This window comes from Eriocheir sinensis, chromosome 38 (genome assembly GCF_024679095.1).
Source record: "Eriocheir sinensis breed Jianghai 21 chromosome 38, ASM2467909v1, whole genome shotgun sequence".
In the NCBI taxonomy this organism is placed as follows: Eukaryota; Metazoa; Arthropoda; class Malacostraca; order Decapoda; family Varunidae; genus Eriocheir; species Eriocheir sinensis.
In genome coordinates this window covers 16,919,398-16,944,973 of record NC_066546.1, presented here as the reverse complement: position 1 = coordinate 16,944,973, position 25,576 = coordinate 16,919,398, and the positions used below count along the sequence as shown (strand labels likewise).

The following is a 25,576-nucleotide window of genomic DNA, read 5'->3' as shown; positions in this document are numbered from 1 at the left end:
TCTAAATCAGGAAGAAAAGTTTAATTGAATCCTACCAGGTGTGTGCGTGAGAGAGAGAGAGAGAGAGAGAGAGAGAGAGAGAGAGAGAGAGAGAGAGAGAGAGAGAGAGAGAGAGAGAGAGAGAGAGAGATAGTGGAAGCACCGTTAGTCTGGTCAATACTTGTGGGCTCACTTCATGACCTTTCTTCACGTTCCCCCCCTCCTTCCTTCCCTCCTCCTCCTCCTCTTACTCCTTCCTTTCCTCTCTTCTTCCTTTCCTTCCCTTCTTCCCTCCCTCTTTCTCCCTTCTTTTAGTATAAACACTTTTTCATATTCTTTTTCTTCACTTTTCTTTTTCTTTTCAAACAAACGATATTCTTTTTTCTTCGCTTTTCTTTTTCTTTTCAAACAGACGAAGTGGAAGGGCAATACGTTTTAGAATACTAGGCTTTGTCACCTTCCTTCCGTCTAATGTAAATATTCAATACAACTATCTAAATAAGGCTTATGGGAACAACTATCCAATACTTTCTTTCCAAGTGTTAGTGCATCCTCCCTCCACGCTCCTTCCTTCCCTCCCCTTCCTTCCCCAGCATCCTAGAGTCCTCCAGTACCCCGCCAAGCCCCAGCAGACCACGCCCAGCACAGTGCTTGCTCGTCCAACCAAAGAACCGCCTATATCAGAACATCCTGTGTGAGAGAGAGAGAGAGAGAGAGAGAGAGAGAGAGAGAGAGAGAGAGAGAGAGAGAGAGAGAGAGAGAGAGAGAGAGAGAGAGAGAGAGATAGAGAGAGGAGGAGGAAGAGGAGGAGGAAGAGAAGGAGGAGAAAATTTTGACAGGTAACACATATGACGTCACAGAAGGAGGAAGCAAGTGATGACATCTATAATAATACATCAGTGAGAGAGAGAGAGAGAGAGAGAGAGAGAGAGAGAGAGAGAGAGAGAGAGAGAGAGAGAGAGAGAGAGAGAGAGAGAGAGAGTTAGTTAAGGAGTTCACTCACGGAAAGAACATAAGAGCGGAAGTGACTTGTAAAAAAATATAAAAAAAAAAGAAAAAAAAATTACCCTCGGACTCACCACCACCACCATCATCACCACCACCACCACGACCATCATCACCACCACCACCACCACCACCATTGCAACCATTTTTTTTTTCAGAGAGCAACAGAAGGAAGGCAAACCACGAGAGAGAGAGAGAGAGAGAGAGAGAGAGAGAGAGAGAGAGAGAGAGAGAGAGAGAGAGAGAGAGAGAGAGAGAGAGAGAGAGAGAGACAGAGAGAGAGAGAGAGAGCATGTCAGGGCACAGTTATTATCGACTCAATCATCATTTTATTATTATTATTATTATTATTATTATTATTATTATTATTATTATTATTATAAAAGAGAAAACTAGGAAGCGGGCAAGTCGCCAGTGAAGCAAGTCTCTCTCTCTCTCTCTGATAAACTAGGTGATATTTCCCACAACCATGGAGAGAGAGAGAGAGAGAGAGAGAGAGAGAGCGGGTGGAAATATGGCCTATTTACCGCAAAGGAGCTGGCAGGTGGTGGGCGGAGGAGGATGAAGTGGAGGAGGAAGAGGAGGAGGAAGAAAGAAAGCACAGAAGAATAACCTCAAGCCAATCATTTACACACACACACACACACTAATATACTTCTTAATTTTTTCTAACGTTTTATTTTTATTTTCTTCCTCTCTTCTCTTTCATGTACGTATATTTGACTCTTCCATTATTTTTATCATCTTTATTTCAGACACACCGGCGCCTTGTTTTTCGATCTATAATTCTATTGATCATTCTCGGTCAGTCATTGCGGGTTCGGTTTGCTTTCATCTCTAATCTCTTCCATTTCCTGACTCGCCTCATTATGGTAGATCATGTTGTTTTTCAGACCCGGAGGCGCATTTTCCTATAATAATCTCCAAAGTTCATGTCCTTTTCGATACTCTAGGTCACGTTCCTTTACCTGACACTAATACACAAACACATTCAACCCGGTAGCAGCGACGGGCCAAATTTGTGGCTTTACCGTGTACCAGCGACGGGCCACATTTTTGCCATGATATAAACCCCCCAAAATAGATGATGCATAAACTGATCACAAATGCGTTGTTATATATTACGAAGTGGTGTGCGAGAGCGATGATTTTTTCTCATTAATTCGCTTAGAGGGGCCTTTAAGAAACATGATCCACGCAGCTACCGGGTTAATAAGGCTTTCGTAGAGGTAATGTATCCATGAGGGGTCGTTTAATGAGCCTGGGTATAGTTTGGCAAAGGTTCTGTACCATGAACGTGAAAAAACACTCATGAGATTCAGACTTCTATCCTCTGTGGCCTTGGGAAATAGTACGACTTTCGTAGAGGTAGTCTTTCCATGGAGGGGTAGTAGTGTTATGAGCCTAGAGATAGTTTGTCAAGGCTTCTGTATATATACCATGAACGTGAAAAAAAACCCACTCATGAGAACCCGATGAATCTCCCTTTGTGACCCTGAGAATATAGTTGTGAGAGCGGAAAGTGTCTGGGAATATGTGTTGTGTGTTTCTATGAAGTTCCACATGCCCGTATAGCCGCGGGTTGGGGATGACGGACTATGCGGGTAATATATGTCGAAGCAGCCTCACTGAGTAGTCGCCGGTTTGACACATAAGCCTGAATTTATAAGGGCTACACGCGACTACCCAGGCCGAGATTCGAACCTGGGCCCGCGAATTCGTTAGTAGGCACGGTACACCACTGCTTCAAAGAGGCGTTTAGACCCTTCCAAAGCTAGATCAATATAATGAGTATAGTGAGAAGCTTCCCTTCCCTTCCCTGGGCTCCTATTCTGAAGTCGCGGCATCTCAGTTCGCCTGTTTGAAAAGCCTCTCGTGGGAGTTGCTGGGCTTTTCATGGACTGTTTTGTGATCCCAGTGACAGTTTTACACGACTTCAGCATCTTGAACGTGAAAATCGACCATGAAAACCCGGTCAATCTTCTCTGTGGCCCTGGAAAATACCTAGTCGTAATGGTAGCTAGATACGTTTAAGAATATATATACCAAAGTCATTTCAGCGTGCGTAGGGTGGGCAAGGTGACGCGCCCCCCCGGAGTATGCCCCCACTGACTGATTGATTGATTAGTTGAAGTTAGCCTGCCTACCCTCCTTCCTTTCTGATTCGCCTCGTGTGTTTAGCTGAAGTTAGCCTGCCTGCCCTCCTTCCTTCCCCTCTCCCTCGCTTCAATGACATAATAAGGGTGTTTGTGTAGGCCAGTCAGTACACAGGATGCAGCACACGCGAGAGCAGCTTCCCCTTACAGATCGTTCACCTTCACTTGTATATATATCCTGTGCAGTGCTGCGTTGCATCAGAAGGACTCCCCGATTCTTATTCCCAGCGCGAGAATTGCCTTTAAAAGCGTATTCGACTCCACTCTGTCTAGGATTAGGAAGTTAGATGCTGATATGAGTGAAATTTTAGATATATAGATAGAGAAAGAGAGAGAGAGTGATGAGGTTAACAGCAACGTGATATATAACGCGCGCGCGCACACACACACACACCGTTTCTTAGAAGGACAAAAAGGAGTCACTTAACTTTAAATACCTTTCCGCTGTGAAGTGCTTACACCTGCGCACACACACACACACACACACACACACACACACACACACACACACTTAACATGCCCAGCTGTTTCAATATGGCATTCCTGTATCTATTTCCCAATCTATCTATCTATTTTCCTATGACTACTTCTGTATCTATTTAATCTCCTTATCATCCGAAAGTATTTCCCCTATTATCAATCTATTTATATATTAACTATTTACATTAACCCTAAAATGATACGGAGATTAGCACCAGGGTCATGAGCAGCTTAGTATATGCTCTTTAACTTAATCTATCTATTTATCTATTTATATTTCTACGTATCTATCTGTATGTCCTTGAGAGTTCACCTTCACCCAATTCCTTTTCCTCCCTCCTCTTCTTCTTCTTCTTTCTTCCTTAAAGGCACATGGTGATCTCTTCTATTTCCTGCCGGCACGTTGTCGGAGGGAGAGGTGTGAGAGGAGCCTATTCCTGTTCCATCCTGTCCACCACGTAGATTACTAGTAGTAGCGGTAGTAAACAGGCACACTCGCCATAGACCGACAGGTCTTCTGGTGTCTGTTCTTCCTATGTATTCCTCCTCCTCTTCGTCTCATCCCTCAAGAGCTTCTGAAGCTGAGCCGATTCTGACACTCGAAATTCACGTTCCTTCCTCACGAATACCTTTTCTCTCTCTCTCTCTCTCTCTCTCTCTCTCTCTCTCTCTCTCTCTCTCTAATGTGTGTGTATGTTTGTGTGTTTCTATCTGGGCCAATAGGGATTAAGGTTATGCGGGATATATGATAACAGGAGAGAGAGAGAGAGAGAGAGAGAGAGAGAGAGAGAGAGAGAGAGAGAGAGAGAGAGAGAGAAACAAAGTCTAAGACGTAAGCAGTGGAATGCAACTATACTGGTCTCTCTCTCTCTCTCTCTCTCAGACACACTCTAGGACAGTGATAAGAAATAATGCGTATTAGGAGAGAGAGAGAGAGAGAGAGAGAGAGAGAGGAAGTGATATGAGTGAGGGATGAGTGTTGACAGGAAAGGGTAGTGATTGTGATGAGAGAGAGAGAGAGAGAGAGAGAGAGAGAGAGAGAGAGAGAGAGAGAGAGAGAGAGAGAGAGAGAAAAAATAAGAATGCAATAAGCTCCCACCTTCAGTAGTCCAGTGCAGTGGGACTGATTCCTTTAAAAACAAGCTCGGCCAACACTTCCTTCAACTTAATATTCACTAGAGTAGAAATGCAAAGTCTTGGTAGCCTTTGACTTAATACAATTTCACTTTCATTTAAGGACAGACCACCTAATATGAATGTGTGGTCTGAATATCTGTGTAAATCTATGTAAATCTCTCTCTCCCTTTCAGTATAAGGTAACCCAAGAGAGAGGGAGGGGGAGATCTTGGGTTACAAGGGGTCAGAAATATGAAGGTCTTCTGTATTATATTCACACACACACACACACACACACTTCTTCAGGAAGAGATAATGATGAGAAGACTGATTAGAGATGAAAGATCAAAGTGGAAGAGCGTTTTGTGAGGTGCCCCAGGGTCAGCGATGGCTCTGATTGTGTTTCTAATCAATATAAATGACTTGCCAGAAGGATGAAGCAAAATTATTAAGGAACATAAGAAAGAGTTGCATAAGGATATTAACCCCTTGACTGCAGATTTCCTACAAGAAGACATCACTAAGCTACAGGAATGGAACAAAAAGTGGCTGCTACAATTCAATGAAGAAATATGTAAACACCTGCACCTTGGGAGGGGATATCCAGCATACCAATACCACATGGGAAACGCTCCACTATCCACCACAGAGGCAGAGAAAGACCTGGGAGTATATATATATATGTTACCAGGCTACCAGTGAAGGCCAAATCCATGCCAATCGCAGTGGATGGGTTAACAAGCATAAATGGGGTAAAACATGGGCAAGGCATAGTTGGGTGCATGCGCTATTATTGCCCAAGTCCTTTAACCTGTGGTGGGTAAGAACCTTGCAAAATGGGCCAGCGTGAAGTCCGGAATGCCACAGTTTACCTTCCACAAGTTCCCCACATTAGAAACAGGATTTACATAAAAAAATTACCATGCTCTAGAAATGAGGAACAGTGGAATGAGACCTACATTCACCCTAAAAATGGGAGATCATATAATATAGTGAGAAAAAGATAAGAATAGACTTGGGGGTGGTAATTCAGGATGATTCGTCGCCCAAGAAGCATGGTAACGATATATTTAGTACACGCACACACAATACCAGTTAACCCGGTAGCGGCGACAGGCCAAATTTGTGGCTTTACCGTGTACCAGCGACAGGCCAAATTTTTGCCATGATATAAACCCCCTAACATAGATGATGCACAAAACTGATCACAAATGCGTTGATATATATTGTGATATGGTTTGCATGAGTGATGATTTTTTCTCATTTTTCTCGCTTAGAGGAGCCTTTAATTAAGAAACACGATCCCCGCAGCTACTGGATTAAGAAGCTGGAAAGGGAGAGTAAATGGGACCTGAAGAGGGATTTGCCAGGGTTTTAATTTGTTTCGATGCTGGAAGGAGAAAGATAATAGGATGTTTATGACCTCAAATAGGGTGTAGTCATAAAATCTAGGTATTAAAAAGCTGAAAAGGACAGTAATTGGGATCCTTATGACCAGAAAAAGGTGTAGTCAAGAATTTTGATTATTAAAAATCTAGTAAGAGAGAATGAATAGGATTTTTATGATTTAAAGAGTTCTTAAATACCTGGAAAGTGAGAACAGACGGGATGTTTATGACATATAGTCGTTATTAATTTATTTTGTTGGAAAGGTGGGAAATTTGAGAAGGCAAAGGAATAAGAATAGAATTGAGGGAACACAAGCTGAAAATAACATTATACACATTAAAAATCACACTCACCTCGTCAGAAAGTCAGCAATCCCTCTTTTCTTGCTCTTCCCATCATTATCGGTGAGCACAAAGTCTCTGAGCGAGCCCGTGTCCGACTGGTGGGAGCCCAGGCACACGGCGCTGTCCGATGCCGAATAAGCCGAGAGCTCCGTGTTGAGGCTGGACAGGCTTGAGAAGGAGCTTGCATCCGTAATGGAGAGGGAGTTACTGGTACCGATCCTCTGCAAGCCGTTCCGAACCCCGTCGTAATTTCCTCTCTCAAGCGACGAGCTCCCACTCACATTGCCTGACTGGGGGCTGTTGCCTTCAATGAGCTTAAGTGTTTCCGCATTCTCCTCCACCTCCTGTATGATCTCCAGGGCTTTGGGCAGTGCTGGCACCTCACCCACTTCACTAACACATCCCTCCTGAGATTCCGACGTCTCCTCACTAACTCCTTTCCCAGACCCGAGTTTCTGTTTTTCTGGGTGAACGTCACGGTCAATTTCATCAATGGGCGATTTACCGGACATCCCTTTCCCTGTACCATCATTCTGGGTCTTCTTTAAGGTCCCGAGACACAGCTGCTTTGTGGACGGGTCGTAGATCAATGGCAGGGACTCCAGCAGGTCATCGAGCGACACGTTTTGACCTAACACTTCAGGGGTCTTGGTGGGCAGCTCAGGCACAGTGCCATCACCAAGGTCTGCCCTAGGGGTGTCATCCATCGCTCGGGGCAGCAGGCAGGCAGTTTCTTGGGTCTCGTCGCTGTCCCTTGCCTTGGGGTCATTGTCGGGTGTGATTCTAGAGTTTACTCCTGAGGCCAGTAATCTCTTTCTTAGGCTTTTGAGCTTCCGAGGACGACCAGGCCAAGTGCCGAAGAGACTTTCCGCGACCCTCTGACCTCCCGTGGGCGTGAGTGTGACCTCCTCTGACAAGCACCTCGTGAAGACTCGCCCCAGGTCATCCCCAACACCATGGTGACCCCCTACGGCGCCTGGGGTCACCTGGGGGCTTTGGTGGAGGTCATCTGGGAGGCTCGCCGAGGTATCTTCAGACTCGGTCACGGCGCTGGAGATGACCTCGAAGTTCCCTGTCTTGACCCGTCGCCTCCCCCGCCCAGTCTTGACCTCACTTTTAATTCCACTATCGGATTTTCTTGAACTGTGGAACCTAGCGAGCAAGGATTGGGCTTTGAACGTCTCGGGCTTAAAAGGAATTCGTAGAGCAACTTTACTCCTGGTCCTCGAGTCCTTGAGCAACACATCCACGTTCTCGTTTTCGTTCATTGCTCTACCGACGCCCACGAGCCATTGGGCGTTCCTCAAGGGCGTTAATGTAAGGGATTGGTGAGATGGCCGCTGTACACATCCTCTCACGTCATCTTGGTCTGGTGCACTGAGCCTCCTCTTCCTCTTCTTCAGCCTTGTTGCCAGTTTATCGTACTCAGCAGACCACTTCAGAAGGTTGCCAGATTGTCGTACTCAGAGCCGCGTATTTACCCAACAAGGCTGGTAAAAAAGGTGTGTTCAAGAAGTAGAAAGAAATAAGTTATGAAATAAATATAAATGAAGTTAAAGCTGCTTAGGCATAGTGAAGACAGTGAAGGAGCAAGGTGTTTTGGTGTGAGGGACGCCGAGGTAAGGGGGCCATTTAATATTAACTTATAAAGGAATTGCACATTTATTTTGGTTAATTGGGGCTATTTCCTTGCAAATGGGGATATTCAAGAGAGAGTTCGTCACGACAAAGCCATTTCTGGTCTCAAAATTGCGATACAATGCCTATCGGTAGAGATATTGGACCTGTAAAGTCCCGTGAAAGAAGACTATTTACCGTTAAGCGTGGGGAGATCCAATTTTGTGGTCTAATCATTCTTCTAATCACTGTATCTCTTGCAAATTATTAGTTTCTGAGATCTGAATAACCATTGTGGCTGATGGTATGGGTTATTCTAGCGGCCAGGATAAGAATGGGTGGGGTGGGGGTATGCAATTGAATGGACTAATATAATCCTTCTAATCACTGTATCTCTTGCAAATTATTAGTTTCTGAGATCTGAATAACCATTGTGGCTGATGGTGTGGGTTATTCTAGTGGCCAGGTTGAGTGGGTGGGGTGGGGGTATGCAATTGAATGGGGTAATATAATCCTTCTAATCACGGTTTCTCTTGCAAATTATTAGTTTCTGAGATTTAAATAACTATAATGTGGCAGTTGTTATGGGTTATTCTAGTGGCCAGGGTAAGAATGGGTAGGGTGGGGGTATGCAATTGAATGGGGTAATATAATCCTTCTAATCACAGTTTCTGTTGGAAATTATTAGTTTCTGAGATTTAAATAACTATAATGTGGCAGTTGGTGTGGGTTATTCTAGCGGCCAGGGTAAGAATGGGTGGGGTGGGGGACTCCAATTCTGTGGTCTAGTATCCTTCTAATCACCAGAGTTGTGCGTGACTTTAATTTTTTCAGGTGCGACTTTGCGACTTCGCTGCCGGATCTGGTGCGACTGCGACTTTGTGACTATTTTTGGCCCCCCAGTGCAACTTGCGACTGCGACTTGTTTTCCCGGTGTGACTCCGCTAAATTACAAAGTAAACTTTAGCGTGATAACAGAAACATGCTTTTGTAAGGCAGAGAAACACATTTATTTATTTATTTATTTTAGTTAAAATACAGTCTAAACTAATATATACAGGTCATCCAGGGTTGACGAGGTAGAACATCCTCTTGGTGCTGGGATGGTCAGCTACAGCCAGTGGCGTCATTGTCTCAATGAACCACCTTAAGATAAAATATGTAAATTAATATATTTTAAATTTTTAATAAAAATGTTTTAAAACATCGACGCTAAGACGCTATTTTACTAGTTAAAAGATTAAAGTTAAAATAGCTACTATTATTTCTCTGAATTTTTTTTCACCTGGTGTAACACTTCCTGGCCCTCTCCTGGTTGAACTTGGCCCTGAAGCTCTCCAAGCACATCTGGCGCTTCTTGCGGGCCTCACTCTCCCTTGACTGGGAGCGGCCGCGCTTGTTGAGTCCCTCGATGGCGGCAGAGAGCTGAGGGAGCTGGTCCTTGTGCATCTGATATAAAAATATTAACTTTTAACTTTGCAATAAAATTTTTAATTTTCTTTGCTAAAACTTGCATACAGTAGCAGGACTAGCGGCGCCAGTTATTTATTGTAAACTTAGCTAATTATTTAAACTTACATTCTTGTAATGGTGCTTGAGGTGGCTCCTGGTGTGGGTGCTGTAGGTAAACCCCTTCTTGCTTTTGCAGCCAGGATGTTGGCACTCAGCAAGGCCATTGTGGATCTTCCTGAGAGACCTCCCATCCACCTTCTCATCAGTCCTCACAAATTTGTCAAAGACATAGAAACTGAAAGAGATAGAAATGCTTCAATGACAATTTGTTAAATTTAATATTTATAAATCTTTAAATCATGAAAAGAAGTGAATTTACTAAATTTTAACATTTAATTTTGCTACTTTACTTTACAGCGATTTTCTTACCTCTCAAGAGTCTCCAAGCAGCTTTTCAGCTCCTTGACGGCCTCCTCGTTGCCCTCCAGGCTCTGGTCGTCAGCCTCCCCTGTCTCCTCATCCTCCACGGTCAGAGTCTCAGGCACAAAAAAGGCATGTGGCTGTCCCTGTGACTGCTCTCACTTAGCATAGGAGTGCTGCTCCTGAAGCTACTACTACTGGCTGCACTGCCGCCAGAAAAACTCGTGCTCCTATCCCTGCTCCTTGTCACAAACTTATCCATGTCTATGTCTCAGTTTTTCCAATCTGTAAAAGAACAAAAACTTTACAAGAATTTTCAGTAAATAACCACAAGGGCATTATCATCACTGACATCTCCACCACTCGGTTTCCCTGATAAAAGTTTATCTCGGTATGCGGCAGCGGTCAGCTTTTCGGTGTGCTGGCCTTGGCGGGGGAGGCGAGTGGGCTCGGTGTTGCCGTCACTCACTCACTCTTCACTTTATCCCAGTAGGCTTTCATCCGCTTCTTAGCAGCCTCACTCCAAGCTACTGTCTTTCTTTTGCGTTTGCCCATAGTGTCTGATATAAGAAAAATGCACCGAAAAGCAGTAATAAAGGAGAAAACGAGAAACAGCACGTGTGAGGGGCGGCAGCGCGCGTACGTCCTCCCTCTCTAGAAAATCAGCGCAGTGTGTCTTGGCTCTTGTGGGGATGTGGAAACTATCGCGCAGTACCATAAGTAATCACGGAAAAAATCGGAAAAAAAGGATGCAGAAGAAGATAAACAAAGAAAAGTGACAATGTATGTTTAAATCCCCAGCGTGCAGGGTGGTAGACATTTAAAGATTAAAAGCCACCAAGGCGCTCTTGCACCTGGCAACACGGTGCAGCACCTCCGCCGAGGGCTGACAAATTCAGATCGAGATTTAAAAAAAAATGATATCTTCCAACCGAAAAAATAGTTTTCCCCCTAAACTAAACAAAACAATCAAGATTTTCTAAACTCATAGGGTGGCCTAATGAATTTAAAGAAAGATAAAAATCATGCGAGTTTAATAGGCTATATCAATATGATCTTTAAATTTAGAACCAAGGCCTAGTCTACGTACGATGGTCCAATTTTTACATATATTGTTTAATTTTAAGCATGTTAAAGGTAGAAGGCTGTTGGATTTTAATTACTTCTTACACTTCACAGTAATCTTTCGTCTTAGCCACAAGAAAAGTATAAGCACGTATTAAAATACGAGAAAATGAGATTAATTCGCACGATGAACGCCACAAGGCATAATACGTTCTCGATGGTTTTTAACTGACAAGACAGGTTTAAAACTTGGAGGAGGAGGAGGAGAAAGAATGCACGAAAGGAAACGAGATGCAAGATTTGACCACCAGAAAGAACGTCACGCAAAAGATAACTTTGACTTATTAAAAGGAAGGAAGGGATGAAGATATATATTGAGAGAGAGGAGGAGGAGGAGGAGGAGGAGAGAGAATGGACGATAGGAAAATGAGATGCAAGATTTGACCACCAGAAAGAACGTCACGCAAAGGATAACTTTGACTTATTAAAAGGAAGGAAGGGATGATGATATATAGAGGAGGAGGAGGAGGAGGAGGAGGAGAGATGGGTCAAAGAGAAAACAAGGAAATGAAAAGTGAAGGAAGGAAACATTCAGTCATTAAATTAAAGGTGTTAGAACTATTGCTTGAAGGGAAAGGGATGAGTTAATTTATAAGTGTTGCTGTAATATAAATAACTTGATATAATACATTGTGATGGTGCCCTGCTCTCCTAACACCAGCTAACCAGTGATAGCCTATCCTCACTAGCACACTGAACCAAGCACAGTATCATTGCTGCTATTAAAGTGACACTCCTTATGTCCTTTATAAAGCATTTCTTGACCTGAATTGACCTATCTATCTTTGTGTGACTCCTTGTGATGTCTCCCCCTCCTGGCCCGGCATCCCAGTTTCCAGTTTTGAGGTCATCAGTGCAGTCGCCCAATGTGTCAGGCCTCCGCTCCTGGGTGTGTGGGACAAGACACAGGTGCTGCCCCACGAGTCAGGCCTTCGTCACGGCAGCTCCTGGGTGTGGGGGGAGGCAAGACACAGGCGCTGCCCCACGAGTCAGGCCTTTGTCACGGCAGCTCCTGGGTGTGGGGGGAGGCAAGACACAGGAGATATAGGAGGCATTCCAATTGACACGAGAATCTGTTACCTATATAAAAAAGAGAAAGATAAAGAAAGAGAGCCAAGTAATGTGAGAGATGGATGATTCAAAAGGGAGTGAACTCGGGGTATCTCTCTCTCTCTCTCTCTCTCTCTCCGACCCATTAGTCTAACTTCTATTGTAGGTAAGCTACTTGAGAGCATAATTAGAGACAAAATTGTGAGGTACCTCAAAAGCCACTCATTAATTAGGGATTCACAACATGGCTTCCGTAACAAAAGATCCTGCCTATCAAACCTATTGACCTTTTATAACGACCTCTTCTCAGTTTATGACGTAACCAAATCATTGGACGTAGTCTATCTTGATTTCCAGAAAGCTTTTGATAAAGTCCCACATCATAAATTACTTTATAAATTAAAGCAAAAAGGTATTGACGGTCAAGCAAACCAATGGATCATGAATTGGTTTAGCAACAGACAACAAAGAGTGGTGATTGACGGATTTCTCAGAGTGGACACCAGTCACTAGCAGCGTCCATCAGGGCTCGGTTCTTGGCCCAGTTCCGATTGGGGCAAGCGGAACCTGGTGTCCTTCAACGCCTCGAAAACACAGTTTCTCCACCTATCTACTCGACACAATCTTCCAAACAACTATCCACTATTCTTTGACAACACTCAGCTATCATCTTCCTCAACACTAAACATCCTTGGTCTATCCTTAACTCAAAATCTCAACTGGAAACTTCATATCTCATTTCTTACTAAATCAGCTTCCTCGAGGCTGGGCGTTCTGTACCGTCTCCGCCAGTTCTTCTCCCCCGCACAGTTGCTGTCCATTTACAGGGGCCTTGTCTGCCCTCGTATGGAGTATGCATCTCATGTGTGGGGGGGGTCCACTTCCCTGATCCGAACAAGCTCATTACAATTATAAATGTGTGTGTGTGTGTGTGTGCGGCGGGGATCTCCAACCATTATTCGAGCTAGTTAAGGTGTGTGTGTGTGTGTGTGTGTGTGTGTGTGTGTGTGTGTGTGTGTGTGTGTGTGTGTGTGCCTATTACCCCTTGGAAGGTATTGTGTTTAGAAGTCGCTGGCTGGAGGGTCGTTATGTGATATGTAGAGACGTCTGTTCCATTAATATTATCTGCTAACTATAAACTGGATAGGATTTTAATTATAGTCTCTCCAGTGGGTATTTTGGAGGTAGAGAGAGAGAGTACTGATTGCGGTATTTCCATCTCTCTATCTCTCTCCTTTATTATTGTACCCAATGGTCGTTATATCAAGCTTTGTCTTATAATAATAATAATAATAATAATAATGATAATAATAATGATAATAAAATGAGTTAGTAATAATATTTGTTTTATTTACTTTTAATTACTAGTTTGATTTGGTTACAGACTTTACTACTACTACTACTACTACTACTACTACTACTACTACTACTACTGCTACTGCTACTACTACTACTACTACAGGTACTCCCAGAAGGTCGCCCAGTACAGCAGGTTAAGCAGGACAAAGGAGGTTGGGAATATGTATCTTGCAAGCTTGTCTATACTTTGATGGCCTGAGTTCGTCTTTGCTGGAGAGAGAGAGAGAGAGGGAGAGAGAGAGAGAGAGCGGTTAGTTATATAAATGCTAAGACAATATTAGAGTACTTCTTAAATATAGTTTAAAATCAGACATAGATCGACATAATGGTAGTGTTGCCCACAAGGGTCACCTCAGCGCGGGTTGGACAAGGCTTCTTCACCATGGACGGGCTTGCCAACCTGGAGAGAGGGAGGTTAGGGTAGCTTAGGGTAGGGTAAGGTTGGTTAGGTAAGGAGGAGAGGCTAGACTTGGCCGGGAGGGAGAGATTTGGCAGGGACACAGGCAGGGAGAGTGCGATTTGGCAGGGACAGAGTCAGGAAGAGAGAGCGATTTGGCAGAGAGAGAGAGAGCAATTTGACAAGGACAGAGGCAGGGAGAGGGAAATGTTTGGCAGGGACACAGGCAGGGAGAGTGCGATTTGGCAGGGACAGAGTCAGGAAGAGAGAGCGATTTGGCAGAGAGAGAGAGAGAGAGCAATTTGACAAGGACAGAGGCAGGGAGAGGGAAATGTTTGGCAGGGACATGTAAAGAGAGCAGGGGAGGACACAGTGTTGGGAGTTTTAGTAGAGGACCTGGAAACAGTGCTCTGAAGGGAAAGACCCCGATGGTTTGGACATGTAATTAAAGAGAGCAGGGGAGGACACAGTGTTGGGAGTTTTAGTAGAGGACCTGGAAACAGTGCTCAGAAGGGAAAGACTCCGATGGTTTGGACATGTAATTAAAGAGAGCAGGGGAGGACACAGTGCTGGGAGTTTTAGTAGAGGACCTGGAAACAGTACTCAGAAGGGAAAGACTCCGATGGTTTGGACATGTAATTAAAGAGAGCAGGGGAGGACACAGTGCTGAGAAAAGGGAAGGGAAGGGAAGGGGAGGAGAGGGAAGGGAAGGAAAGAGATTGGAGGTAGAAGGAAGTTGGTAGACCTAGAAAAAAACATTGAAAAGGTGTATACAGGAAGCCTTGGCATTGATGAGCAGTGATGAGCATTGGGCAGAAGACAGAGTAGAATGGAGGAGAGCCATAAAGCGTCCAACCGCTCAGGAAGATTGAATTAAATGGACCTTAAACTAAATAATGATGATGATAATGGCATGGTTTCACACACACACACACACACACACACACAGTGGACTTTTTCCTCTCATTTATTTCTGCCCTTAATTAGGATGTTTTCTGTTGTACACTCTCTCTCTCTCTCTCTGAATGTAGTAAATATTTATTTTTTCGATAAAAAACAGCATGTATAGTTATTATGGATGTACTCGATCATAGTCTAATAACAATAACAATATTTATTAGCAACCTAAAAAAAAAAAAAAAGGAATCGGATATGAAGAATTATCAATAAATCCAATAAATAAATCCGAGCAATCTGGTACCGGTACCGAGCAATATGGTACCGGTACCGTACCGTTAAGTTGGTACCGTTAGTACTGGTACTGGTACCGGTACCTGCCTAGTCTGGCGTGTGGTGTGTTTACTGGCGAGGAGCTGGTGTGCTGCCTCCTGCCCTAATTAGATGTGTTGTGCCGCCCCCAGCAGCCCCCGCACGCCGCCGCCATGACCATACCCATCGAGGCCCTGTACACCGGCAGCAGGTATGGGCACTGGGTACACGGGGGCAGACGAGGCACCATGGAGGAGGCTCAGGGGGGATTTACCTACTCGATGATTGCCTCACATCCTGACGTCTGGTGGCGGTGTATATGTGTATGTCTACCTATTTGTATTTACCTATTTGCAGTATATAGGGGCAAATGGTGTCCGAGTGTGGGATACAGGATGCATATAGTCCCAGGGTCAGGTGTGCCAGGTGTGGGCATAAATATACGTACCTGTGTTAACCTGGCCATTGCTTACTTAGTGATATAAGGCAAGGGAGCCCGTGCTTATAAGAGGGTGAAGTCTTCAGTTAGGATAACAGATTCAAGATTTACAAATAGAAGTAACATTGTCATGAACTTTGATAATGAGAACACAAAGGCTGAGGCAGCTCAAAAACTGGAGTCTGTTGAGCAAATTAATACCAAGATTGTTGGAAAGATGAAACCAAAGATCATGATATGCAATGTGCATAAAGAGGAGACAGAGAAAAAAATAAAGGAGACCATCTTATACTGCAATGAGTTCTTACACACAATTGAGGATGTTGATAATAAGATCGAGGTGGTTATTAGTAAGCCTGCAGCTGGCAGCACAATGCACAACATTTTGAAGTGTGACCCACCTGTGAGAGAGCTGATTCACAAGAATCATGACAAGTTAAAATTAGAATGGGGAATATTACTTACTTACTTAGTTTACTAAGTTGTGTCTTGAGGTCTTGTGCCTCACAGTCGTGGTGGCCCACCGCTGTTTTGGAAGTTGCTGGCGTCTTAATTCTTCAGCAGCACTTGGTCCGGTATGGAATTTGAGGCTGCTCTGCAGACTGCTGTATAGCCTGGCACTGGTGGTTCATTGGGCACTGCCCTAAGGAACCTGTCCACTGAGCAGCCTGTAATTTCCCATACCTCTTTTGGTAGTGGGTTGAAGATTTTTGGACCGTCGTGGGCTAGGCTGGCTGCCAGCTGTGTTCTAATTTTCCCCAGTGCTCTTGTCGGCAGGGCACAGTGAGAGACATATACCATGCAATTATATGCTATAACTGTCAGAGATATGGCCATCTTGAGGCCAACTGTACTGCTAAGAGAAATGGAGAAGCCCCAAAATGTTTCAGATGTGCTGGCAATCATAAATCGAAGGAGTGCTTCATGGCTGAGAAGAAATGGATAAATTGTGTGAGGTACAAGAAGCCTGAAATCAACCACTCAGTGAATGACCAGTGTTGTGTAGTTCTCTGGACTGAAATTGAGAGAATTCGTAACTTAACTGATCATGGCTATTAATTAATTAGTGTCTGTACGCAAAGATAAATTGTGTGTGATGAATGTTCAGTGAGTTGGAAATAATTCTTGGATGTTCAATTGTGATACTATAACGAAAATATCAGACATGAACACTGAACTAATGGATATTTGTGATATTATTCGTGAAAGCAATTAAGACACTCACTCACTACGATGTTTGAGAATAAGTGCATCGAAGATTATTATTGAGGCTAACATTTTAATTGTTGATGGCCCTCGTAGAGCGCTGCCTCAGCGGCGGAGCAGGGCCTGAAACCTAATCAACGGTAAACGGTAAATTAGCATTTTCCACTTGCTCCAGCGCCAGTGGTACAGAGGTGAGCGCTGGGACCATGCGCAGCCTCCTTAGGGCAGGGTCAGCGTGCCTAGCTATGAGCCCTGGCCTGGGGCTGTGGAGCACAGGCCACTCAGCTGTTTGTCCTCTCCCTCGGGCTGGATGATAACCTGGGGTTAATCTAGCTAACTACTGCTTGTGGAGTGCATAGGATACTTCATTTGCTTCACATTTGTTAAAATTTTCGTTGCCGATTCATAGAAATGTACTGCATCAACGGCTTAAGTATGTGGGGATGCCTTGAGATTTTCTAAGTCCAATGTTTATCTGTTCGGCAGGTGGTATGTGGCTTATCCCATTTCACCCAGTGCAAAATAATTGCCTAGATTTTTAAATGGTTATGTATCTTATATAGGCTACTGTAGTGCATATTGTTTGACCTTCACTTTCAGGCATCATTTTATGTCGAACTAAATATCAGAAAATAAATGATTTATATTTAGCGCCATAATTAGGTTAGTTAATTTGTTCTGCTTTGTTGTCAGGTTTCCGAGCGGGCCGAGTCTCTTCTTCCTGCTGCTGTACACTCCACTCGGCATTGTGGTGTTTGTCCTGAGACTCTTCATATCACTCCAGCTGTTTCTGGCGGCTGCTGTTCTGCCCCACAACACATTTATACGAAGGTAAGTCTTGGCGGGCTGGGAAATGCAATCAGTCAGTGTATAATGCAATCAGTCAGTGTGTAATGCAATCAGTCAGTGTATAATGCAATCAGTCAGTGTACAATGCGATCAGTCAGTGTATGTCCACCAATAGCTGTCACTCCATTAAGAAATTGATACCTCACACTTTTATCTCTATATCATCAATCTTGAAACTAAAGGAAAACCTGAAATAGTTTAGTAATTTGAGACAATTTTCGTTGGTCTCCCGATACGTAAAAAAATGACATCGACAGTTTGTTTACGAGGGCGACAAACTGAATCTTTCCCCGCCTTGTTGTAGTATTGTGCTGCGGGTCCTGTACTCTGTCCTGGGCCTGGTGGTGCGTGAGGAGAACCGGAAGAACAGAGACGACACATGCCGCATCATCGCCACCAATCATATCACCCCCTTCGACCACCTGGCAGTCTCCATCGTGCTCCCCTGCGTCACGGTGAGTCCAGGAATGCTCGGTCTTCAGCTATCAGTCATGTCCTCTTCTATCATTTGTTTCAAGATGTGATTATTTCTCTCAGTGACATTATTATCTGTTGCTGTAATCTTTCTCCTTTGTCTCCTTCTTTTCTTGCTCTCTCTGTCTCACCTCATTTAATATCTGCCGAACCCCCAGACAAGACTTTTTTGTTCTTTGCTCGGTATTATAAGACATTTTCGCTTCTCACATTGGCTATTCTGAAGGTCAACGAGGGGGTCAGTCATGTTCTAATGAGCGTTTCTTCAGGTTCATTGTACAGAAGAAGGGTCAAACTACCACCAGGGTCATAAAACTACTACTGGAAATGCTCACAACTGCTACGAAAGCCTTGTCAAATACACTCACTTCTCACATCGGCTATTTCTAAAGGTCAAAGAGGGGGTCAGTCATGTTCTAATGAGCGTTTTTTCAGGTTCATTGTACAGAAGAAGGGTCAAACTACCACCATGGTCATAAAACTACTACTGGAAATGCTCACAACTGCTACGAAAGCCCTGTCAAATACACTTTCACTTCTCACATCGGCTATTTCTAAAGGTCAAAGAGGGCGTCAGTCGTGTTCTAATGAGCGTTTCTTCAGGTTCATTGTACAGAAGAAGGGTCAATCTACCACCAGGGTCATAAAACTACTACTGGAAATGCTCACAACTGCTACGAAAGCCTTGTCAAATACACTTTCACTTATCACATCGGCTATTTCTAAAGGTCAAAGAGGGCGTCAGTTGGGTTCTAATGAGTGTTTCTTCAGGTTCAGGGTACAGAAGAAGGGTCAAACTACCACCATGGTCATAAAACTACTTCTGGAAATGCTCACAACTTCTACGAAAGCCTTGTCAAATACGTGTTCTTGGGCGATGAAATGTTTTACAACACAACCCAAAATGTTAACCAAGGTCCTCCTCAATCTCTCATCTTAGTCTTTCTCCTCTGTTTCCTTCTTGCTCTTCCTCTGTCTCTGTTTCATTTTCACTAAAACCCAAACGTGACTTTTCCGTTCTCTTTCCCTCAGCCATATACTGATAATATTATGTTCAGTTTCTCTTATTTTTATCCATCTTTTTTTATCGTAAAGGATGCAGCTCAAGGGCAAAAAATGAAGAAAACAAATCCTGCTAATCTCGTACAAAACCAAACATCGTAAATCATAAGTAAATATGAAACAGTCAAGACTTTTCTGTTCTCTTTCCCTCAGCCAAGCGTCTATGATCTCCCTGGGGCTCTGTCGTCCCTGCTGTGCTACCAGGACATGGGTGTGACACAGGGCCGGGAGACGCTCAGAGTCAACGCCAGAAATTACCTTGCCAACCCCAACAACCCGCCCCTTCTGCTGCATCCTGAGGGGGCTACGACCAGCGGAAACTTGGCCCTCATGAAGTACGTATGAGGAAGACTTGTGGTGTTTTGTTACGTAGATATAAGCTTTGTGATGGGATTAGGTAAGCTTTTGTACGTATGAGAAGAAGTTTTAGTGTTTCGTTACATAGAAATAAGCTTTGAATGATGTTATATAAGCTTTCATATGTGTGAGAAGAAGTTGTTGTGTTTCGTTAAATAGAAATAAGCTTTGAATGATGTTATATAAGCTTTCATATGTGTGAGAAGTTGTTGTGTTTCGTTACATAGAATTAAGCTTTGAATGACATTAGGTAACCTTTTTTACGTATGAGAAGTTGTTGTGTTTCGTTACATAGAAATATGCTTTGTAATGGTGTTAGTTAAGCTTTCGTACATATGAAAAGAAGCTGTACTTTGTTACGTAAGAATAAGCTTTGGATGATGTTCGGTAAGCTTTTATATACACCCACTCCCTGCTGTTGTGCCTAATGGTTACAAAACTGCACTGATAATACTATGTTCAATTTCTTTTATTTTTATCTTTCTTTTTTTTTATTGTAAAGGAAGTAACTCTAGGGCAAAAAGCGAAGAAAACAAATCCCGCTTACCTCGTACAAAACCAAACATCGTATACAAAACAGTAAATTTCCCTCTTTTTAAGATACGGATCCTGGGCACTGGAGCTGAACGGTACCGTGCTGGTGGCCGGCATCCAAGTGTGGCGCCTTCCCATCCTGCCTGTGGCCCCCTCTGTCCTTGGGGCCTCCTGGGCGGCCGATCTCTGCTTCATGCTGTTCTCACCCATCACTCTGTTCACCATCAAGTACGTATAGAATGGCCGCTGACAGCGTTGGTTAGTGTATACCCTTAAAGCATAGGATAAGTTGGGTAAGGTTATAGATAGATTGATAGGTTGTGAGGCAGTGTTAGTTAGATTCATTCTCCTCTCTCCCATTACTCTGTTCACTACCAAGTTTGTACATAGTAGCCACCAGACAGCCTTGGTTAGTGTATAGCATAGGATAGGAGGATAGGTAAGGGGGTATATAGATGATTGAGTTTGTGAGGCACGCACTGTTGGGTAGGGCCATTCTCTTCTCTCCCATCGCTCTGTTCACTACCGAGTTTGTACATAGTGGCCACCAGACAGCCTTGGTTAGTGTGTGTTAGTGTAGAGCCTTTATTTAATGCAAGGTAGATTGTGAGGTTGCAATAGTGAGATAGGCCTGGTTTGTATAATAGGTAGTCTGATGTAGTGTGTTGCAATGGTGAAGCTCATATCCTAATATCAAAGAAATTCAAGGTTAAATAATGAGGGGTTATTTCAGAGAGATTAAGCAATTTTGTACTGGTGGGACTCATTAGTATTTTATTCGTGTGTGTGGGTGAAGGATTCAGCTCAATGGCATGTTATATGGAAATCCTTAAAAAATGAAACGCATCAAGTGGAGGGTCTATATTTATCTCACCCTGAAGTGCTATGGAAGAACGAGTGACTAATTTCTCTCTACATCCTCTCAGGTATGTTGGAAAAATCAGCCGCAAGGAGAGCGAGTCTTCGGAAGAGTTTGGCGTGCGCGTCCAAGCAGCTACAGCGTCCGCCCTCAACCTCAACACCAGCAATCACACGGTGGCTGATAAGGTGTGCATTGGTGGCATTACTGTTACCTTGTATTTGTATTTGACTCAGGCAGGAGTGAATTGTATCTTATTTATTTACGATGTGGATTATGAAACACGAATTCTACGATATTACCTTTCACAAGTATTTTTCTTCATATTCTTCAATCCCTCAAGACTGATTAATCATATGTCTTGTAACTGTTAGATAGTCAGTGTTCTACTTAGGTAGGAGTAAATTGTATCTTATTTATTTATGATGTGGATTATCAAACATGAATTTTACCATTTTACCCTTCACAAGTATTTTTCTTCATATTCTTCAATCCCTCGAGACTGCTTAATTATATTTTTTGTAACTGTTAGATAGTCAGTGTTCTGTTTAGGCAGGATTAAATTGTATCTTATTTATTTAGGACGTGGGTAATGAAACATGAATCCTACCATATTCCCCTTCACAAGTATTTTTCTTCATATTCTTCAATCCCTCGAGACTGATTAATCATATGTCTTGTAACTGTTAGATAGTCATAATTCTAGGGACAGTTTTGTTACCTATGGAAGATCAGATATCAATTGACCTCTCTTTCGGCCACTCTTTACTTTCATCTGTTGTGGGAGTGGTGAGTAGCGGGCTTTTTTTTCTACACTTTTTGTTGCTCGTGAGCCGTCTCCTTTGTTGTAAAAAATGGCGTCTCAACCTCACAACCCCCGGCAGGTGGAATACATGAAGCGTCTTGCCCGGGAAGCTGCTGCCGCCACCAACCCCATGCTGAGCCCTCAGGTGCACCGCATGGCCCAGCAGGTGCAGGAGGTGCTGCCCCACATCTCTCTCGACCAGATCAAGCGAGACCTAGGTGAGTCAGGTGCGAGGTTGTCTCCTTAACCCATCTGCTGCGATTGGCACGGATGTGGCTTTTACTGGTAGCCTGGTAACATATGCTCCCAGGTCTTCCTCTGCCTCTGTGGTGGATAGTGGAGTGTTTCCCATGTGATATTGGTATGCCGGATATCCCCTCCCAAGGTGCAGGACTTCACATTTTTCTTCATTGAATTGTAGCAGCCACTTTTTGTTCCACTCCTGTAGCTTGGTGATGTCTTCTTGTAGGAAATCCACAGTCAAGGGGTTAACAAAGTCCTGCACCTTAGTCATACCTTGGTTTGCTTAGGTTGAGTGTCTCTTGTTTATCCTTTAAACCTGAAGTGACCCATGCATTGTCTGCCCTTCCAGTGCACACCCAGAACGTAGACCTCACCATCACCAACTTCCTGGAAGGCAACGTCCCTGAGCCAGTCCCTGAGCCCCAGCCCACCCTGCCCAGGCCAGACCCTGCCAGAGTGGTGAGTCCCATGGCAGGTGCTGTCAGGACTCCTGTGCTGAGTGCTTCTCTCTCTGTGTCTGCCGAGGTGAAGGGAACCGCTGACAAGGATGAGGCGTTGGCCCGAGCCTCAGCTTCCACAGTATCCATGAGCACGGCAGCCAAGACCTTCGGTAAGTCGGCCACGGAGAGGATGACGTCGTTTGAGACCAGGAAAGCGCAGCTCATAGAAAACGCAAGAAGAAGATATATTGAAAAGCACGGCCTCACAGAGTCAGGCTACAATTGCTGACAATTTTTGCAATAATTATTCTCTCCATTGTGTGGAGTTTGTGTTTGATAACATTATCATTTATAGGAGCTCTTAGTTGGAGCTCAGCTGTACAGTAGATTTCTTTGTTTATATGGAAAATTTTCACCTTTGAGCTGTCCAGGATCATGTTTTGTTGCCAGGCTCCTCGGTCCTGGTCTGGGACTTAATATTTAGCGACTGAATGTTTCTGAGAGACTCACAAGGATTACTTTTCAAGACAGCAGCTGGACAATGTCTCCGGAGGGTTAGGTTCTAGATTTCAGGTTTTCTAATTTCCTTTTTTCTTTATATGAAAATGCCAATCAAAATTAAGGAGGAATATTTTTCTGTTTCTGCTGAGACGATGGTGTGAGCGAAGCTGTACTTCAGTGTTTGTTGATGATCTTAAAATGTTGAAAAAAAAAGGTTTTCATGGTTTTATTTGTTCCAGAAAGAGTTTTGAGTGACGCTTCAGCCATGCACGGCTTGACTCATGCTACATACAGTTTATTTTTTACTACATTTCTTCCAGATTTTCCGTTCAATAAAGGAGGATTTCTAACACAGTGTTGAGGAGGTCCTATGTTAAGGTGTGTGTGTTGGTCCCTTCCTTGATCAGTGTTCTGTCCTCACTTCCTTTGACGTAGTATTCAGTTTTCCTTTTCATGACCTACTGACATGTCCAAGTGTTTCCTTAGCAGGCTGCAGTGTGGTCCCAGTGGGGGAATAACTCTAAGCATATCTATCACTTGACAAGCTCTGTCAGGACATGATTTTTCTTATTTACACGGTCATGCATTGATATGGATTTTCTGATTCTCTAGTAGGGTCCTTCTGCAGTGAGGGGGACTCCATGTTATGTTTTCATCCTATCTTTTTTGTTTGCTTTATTGTATTGGCTTTGGCGGATTATTTTATCACAATAGGAACCTGTGTTGCTCGTGGCAATGCCTACCGTGTGTTGTCAAAGCATTGACACAAGATGACAGGAAATAAATAGTGATTTGCACCCACTGATATACAGTCATACCATTTTTTTTGACATGGGACGCATTAGTGGGATTCATTTTAAATTCAGTGGGGAAATTCGTTTTGGTTTATGAGTGTTTTGGTGTGCGAGCAAGATCCAGAACGTATTAAACTGAGGTATGACTGTATATTATTGTTACTTTGTTAGTATCTTGTGTCATTCAAGCTGCTGTATGCAATATTTTTACTTAGTACAGTGCAGAAAAAAATAATATTGAGGAGGAAACACACGTTTCAAGGTTCAGGCCAACTGGTTAATTTTAAAATTAAATGTATTATCATTTGAGTCACAAAAGCTGCATCTGGTGAAATGTGAAGCTGATATCACGGCCAGTACACTTGTAAGGAAGACACTTTGAATGGTGTGATTCAGCTCAGATTGGCTCTTCCTCAGCATTCCCTGCCTTCATTCCTTGAGTCCACAGCTTGGGTTCAGGATACTACACAACACAGCTTGGCTTTCATTGGTTCAGGACAATGGTGCATTCACTGACAGGCACCCACAGCCATGTTATCCTCATCCTGGAAAAAATGTGATTCCTTTCCTTCACTCCTTTGATGGTTTTCTGTTAACCTTGAACTGAGCCGACAGTGAGTGTGTAGACAGGAGTATATTATCAATAACACTGAGTACAAAATTATAACTTAAGGCATAATCTGGTGGTCAAATGAGTTGTCAAATTAAAGGCATTACAACTATTTTTATGAATTCTAATCCTGATGCTTGATATTTGTGTGTGCATGATAGGTATTGATCCTAAAGGAAGAATCTTCTGTACTCTATGGGAAAAAATAATTTAAATCCATGACCAGTGTTTGTTTTGACACTAATTTCATAAGATGCCCGTCAAGAAGGTGTTGGCTGAGTCTGCTGCTCTGCTACAGGTGAACCCCTCAGCAGAACATACTTCCTCTCTCTGGGGCAGTCATGTGTAGCCTATAGTCAAGCCATTTCAAATGGTCCATTTGGGCATTCGATTCCGCGGGTCCTTTCCTCCCCTCAGCTCCGCCACACAGCCCAAACACCTATTTTTCCCTCTCATGTGTTACCTATAGCTAACATATGAGAGGAAGGGATACGTGTCAGGACTGTGTGGCAGAGCAGAGGGGAGGAAAAGACCAGTGGAATCGGACGCCCAAATGTTTGACTATAGAAAACATTGGTCAGCTGACGGCCAACTTTACGATGTCTGGTGATCCTCCCCGACAGGTCTTGGTGGAGAGTACAGTAACATCTTGTCAGCCAGTCTTCACATGTCTTGTATATATTGTCATGAAGTCCAAGGTACCTAGACATGCATGTGTATTGTACATAAATGTATAGTAATTTGTAAAGACCTCATATTCCTGGACCCACTTTGGTATTTTCATGATTCACATTACTACTAAGCCATCATCAGTGACCTTTGCACTCCAGCAGACTTCACGGACCTGTCATAGCTAAGGTTTGCTGGTCAGTTTCAGCGTAATGAGTGTTGATATTAACCCTTGGATGGCGGCAGTGTTGGAAGAGTAACTCCCCCCAAAATAAATGGTCTATATGTGTCGCTCCCTGCTGAAGTGAGGCAAGTGACACGCACAAGAAAATGAGAATATTGTGATTGAAGTTTGGTGTTTCTGCAATTTTCTACCGTTTACCGTTTATGAGGTTTCAGGCCCCGGTCCGCCGCCGTAGCAGTGCTCCACAGGGCCGCCAATATTAGCACCTAAAGTTGTCCTCAATCCTCATGTTTGTGGCATACGTGTGAAAAAAATTGACCATAATGCCAAAACGTCAGAATTTTAGGCTGAAAAGTTGCCACAGAACGCCTGAATAATTGGTCAGTGCAAGATAAGTGATATCTCGAGGTGGATCCCCGTGTTGCTTACCTCACTTCACCAGGGAGCACCAC

The 25,576-nt window shown here is 43.6% G+C and overlaps 2 protein-coding genes across 3 annotated transcripts in view; one reads left to right on the top strand and one right to left on the bottom strand.

Annotated features, from left to right (window-relative positions):
- The window catches only part of LOC127008761 (TBC1 domain family member 12-like), a 24,132-nt gene extending 16,358 nt beyond the window's left edge, over positions 1-7,774 (bottom strand). For both annotated transcript variants that reach the window (XM_050881126.1, XM_050881127.1), the window contains exon 1: positions 6,479-7,774. In XM_050881126.1, coding sequence (XP_050737083.1) covers positions 6,479-7,737 — 1,259 coding nt within the window. In that variant the 5' untranslated portion in view covers positions 7,738-7,774. The remainder of the gene's footprint in view (positions 1-6,478) is intronic.
- A 7,367-nt stretch (positions 7,775-15,141) lies between these two features.
- LOC127008760 (lipid droplet-regulating VLDL assembly factor AUP1-like) lies at positions 15,142-25,427 on the top strand. Its single transcript, XM_050881125.1, has 8 exons — positions 15,142-15,309; positions 17,437-17,574; positions 17,897-18,047; positions 19,282-19,463; positions 20,086-20,247; positions 20,946-21,066; positions 21,763-21,901; positions 22,276-25,427. The coding sequence occupies exons 1-8, from the start codon at positions 15,272-15,274 to the stop codon at positions 22,653-22,655; spliced, it is 1,311 nt and encodes a 436-aa protein (XP_050737082.1). The 5' UTR covers positions 15,142-15,271; the 3' UTR covers positions 22,656-25,427.
- The last annotated feature ends 149 nt before the right edge of the window (positions 25,428-25,576 follow it).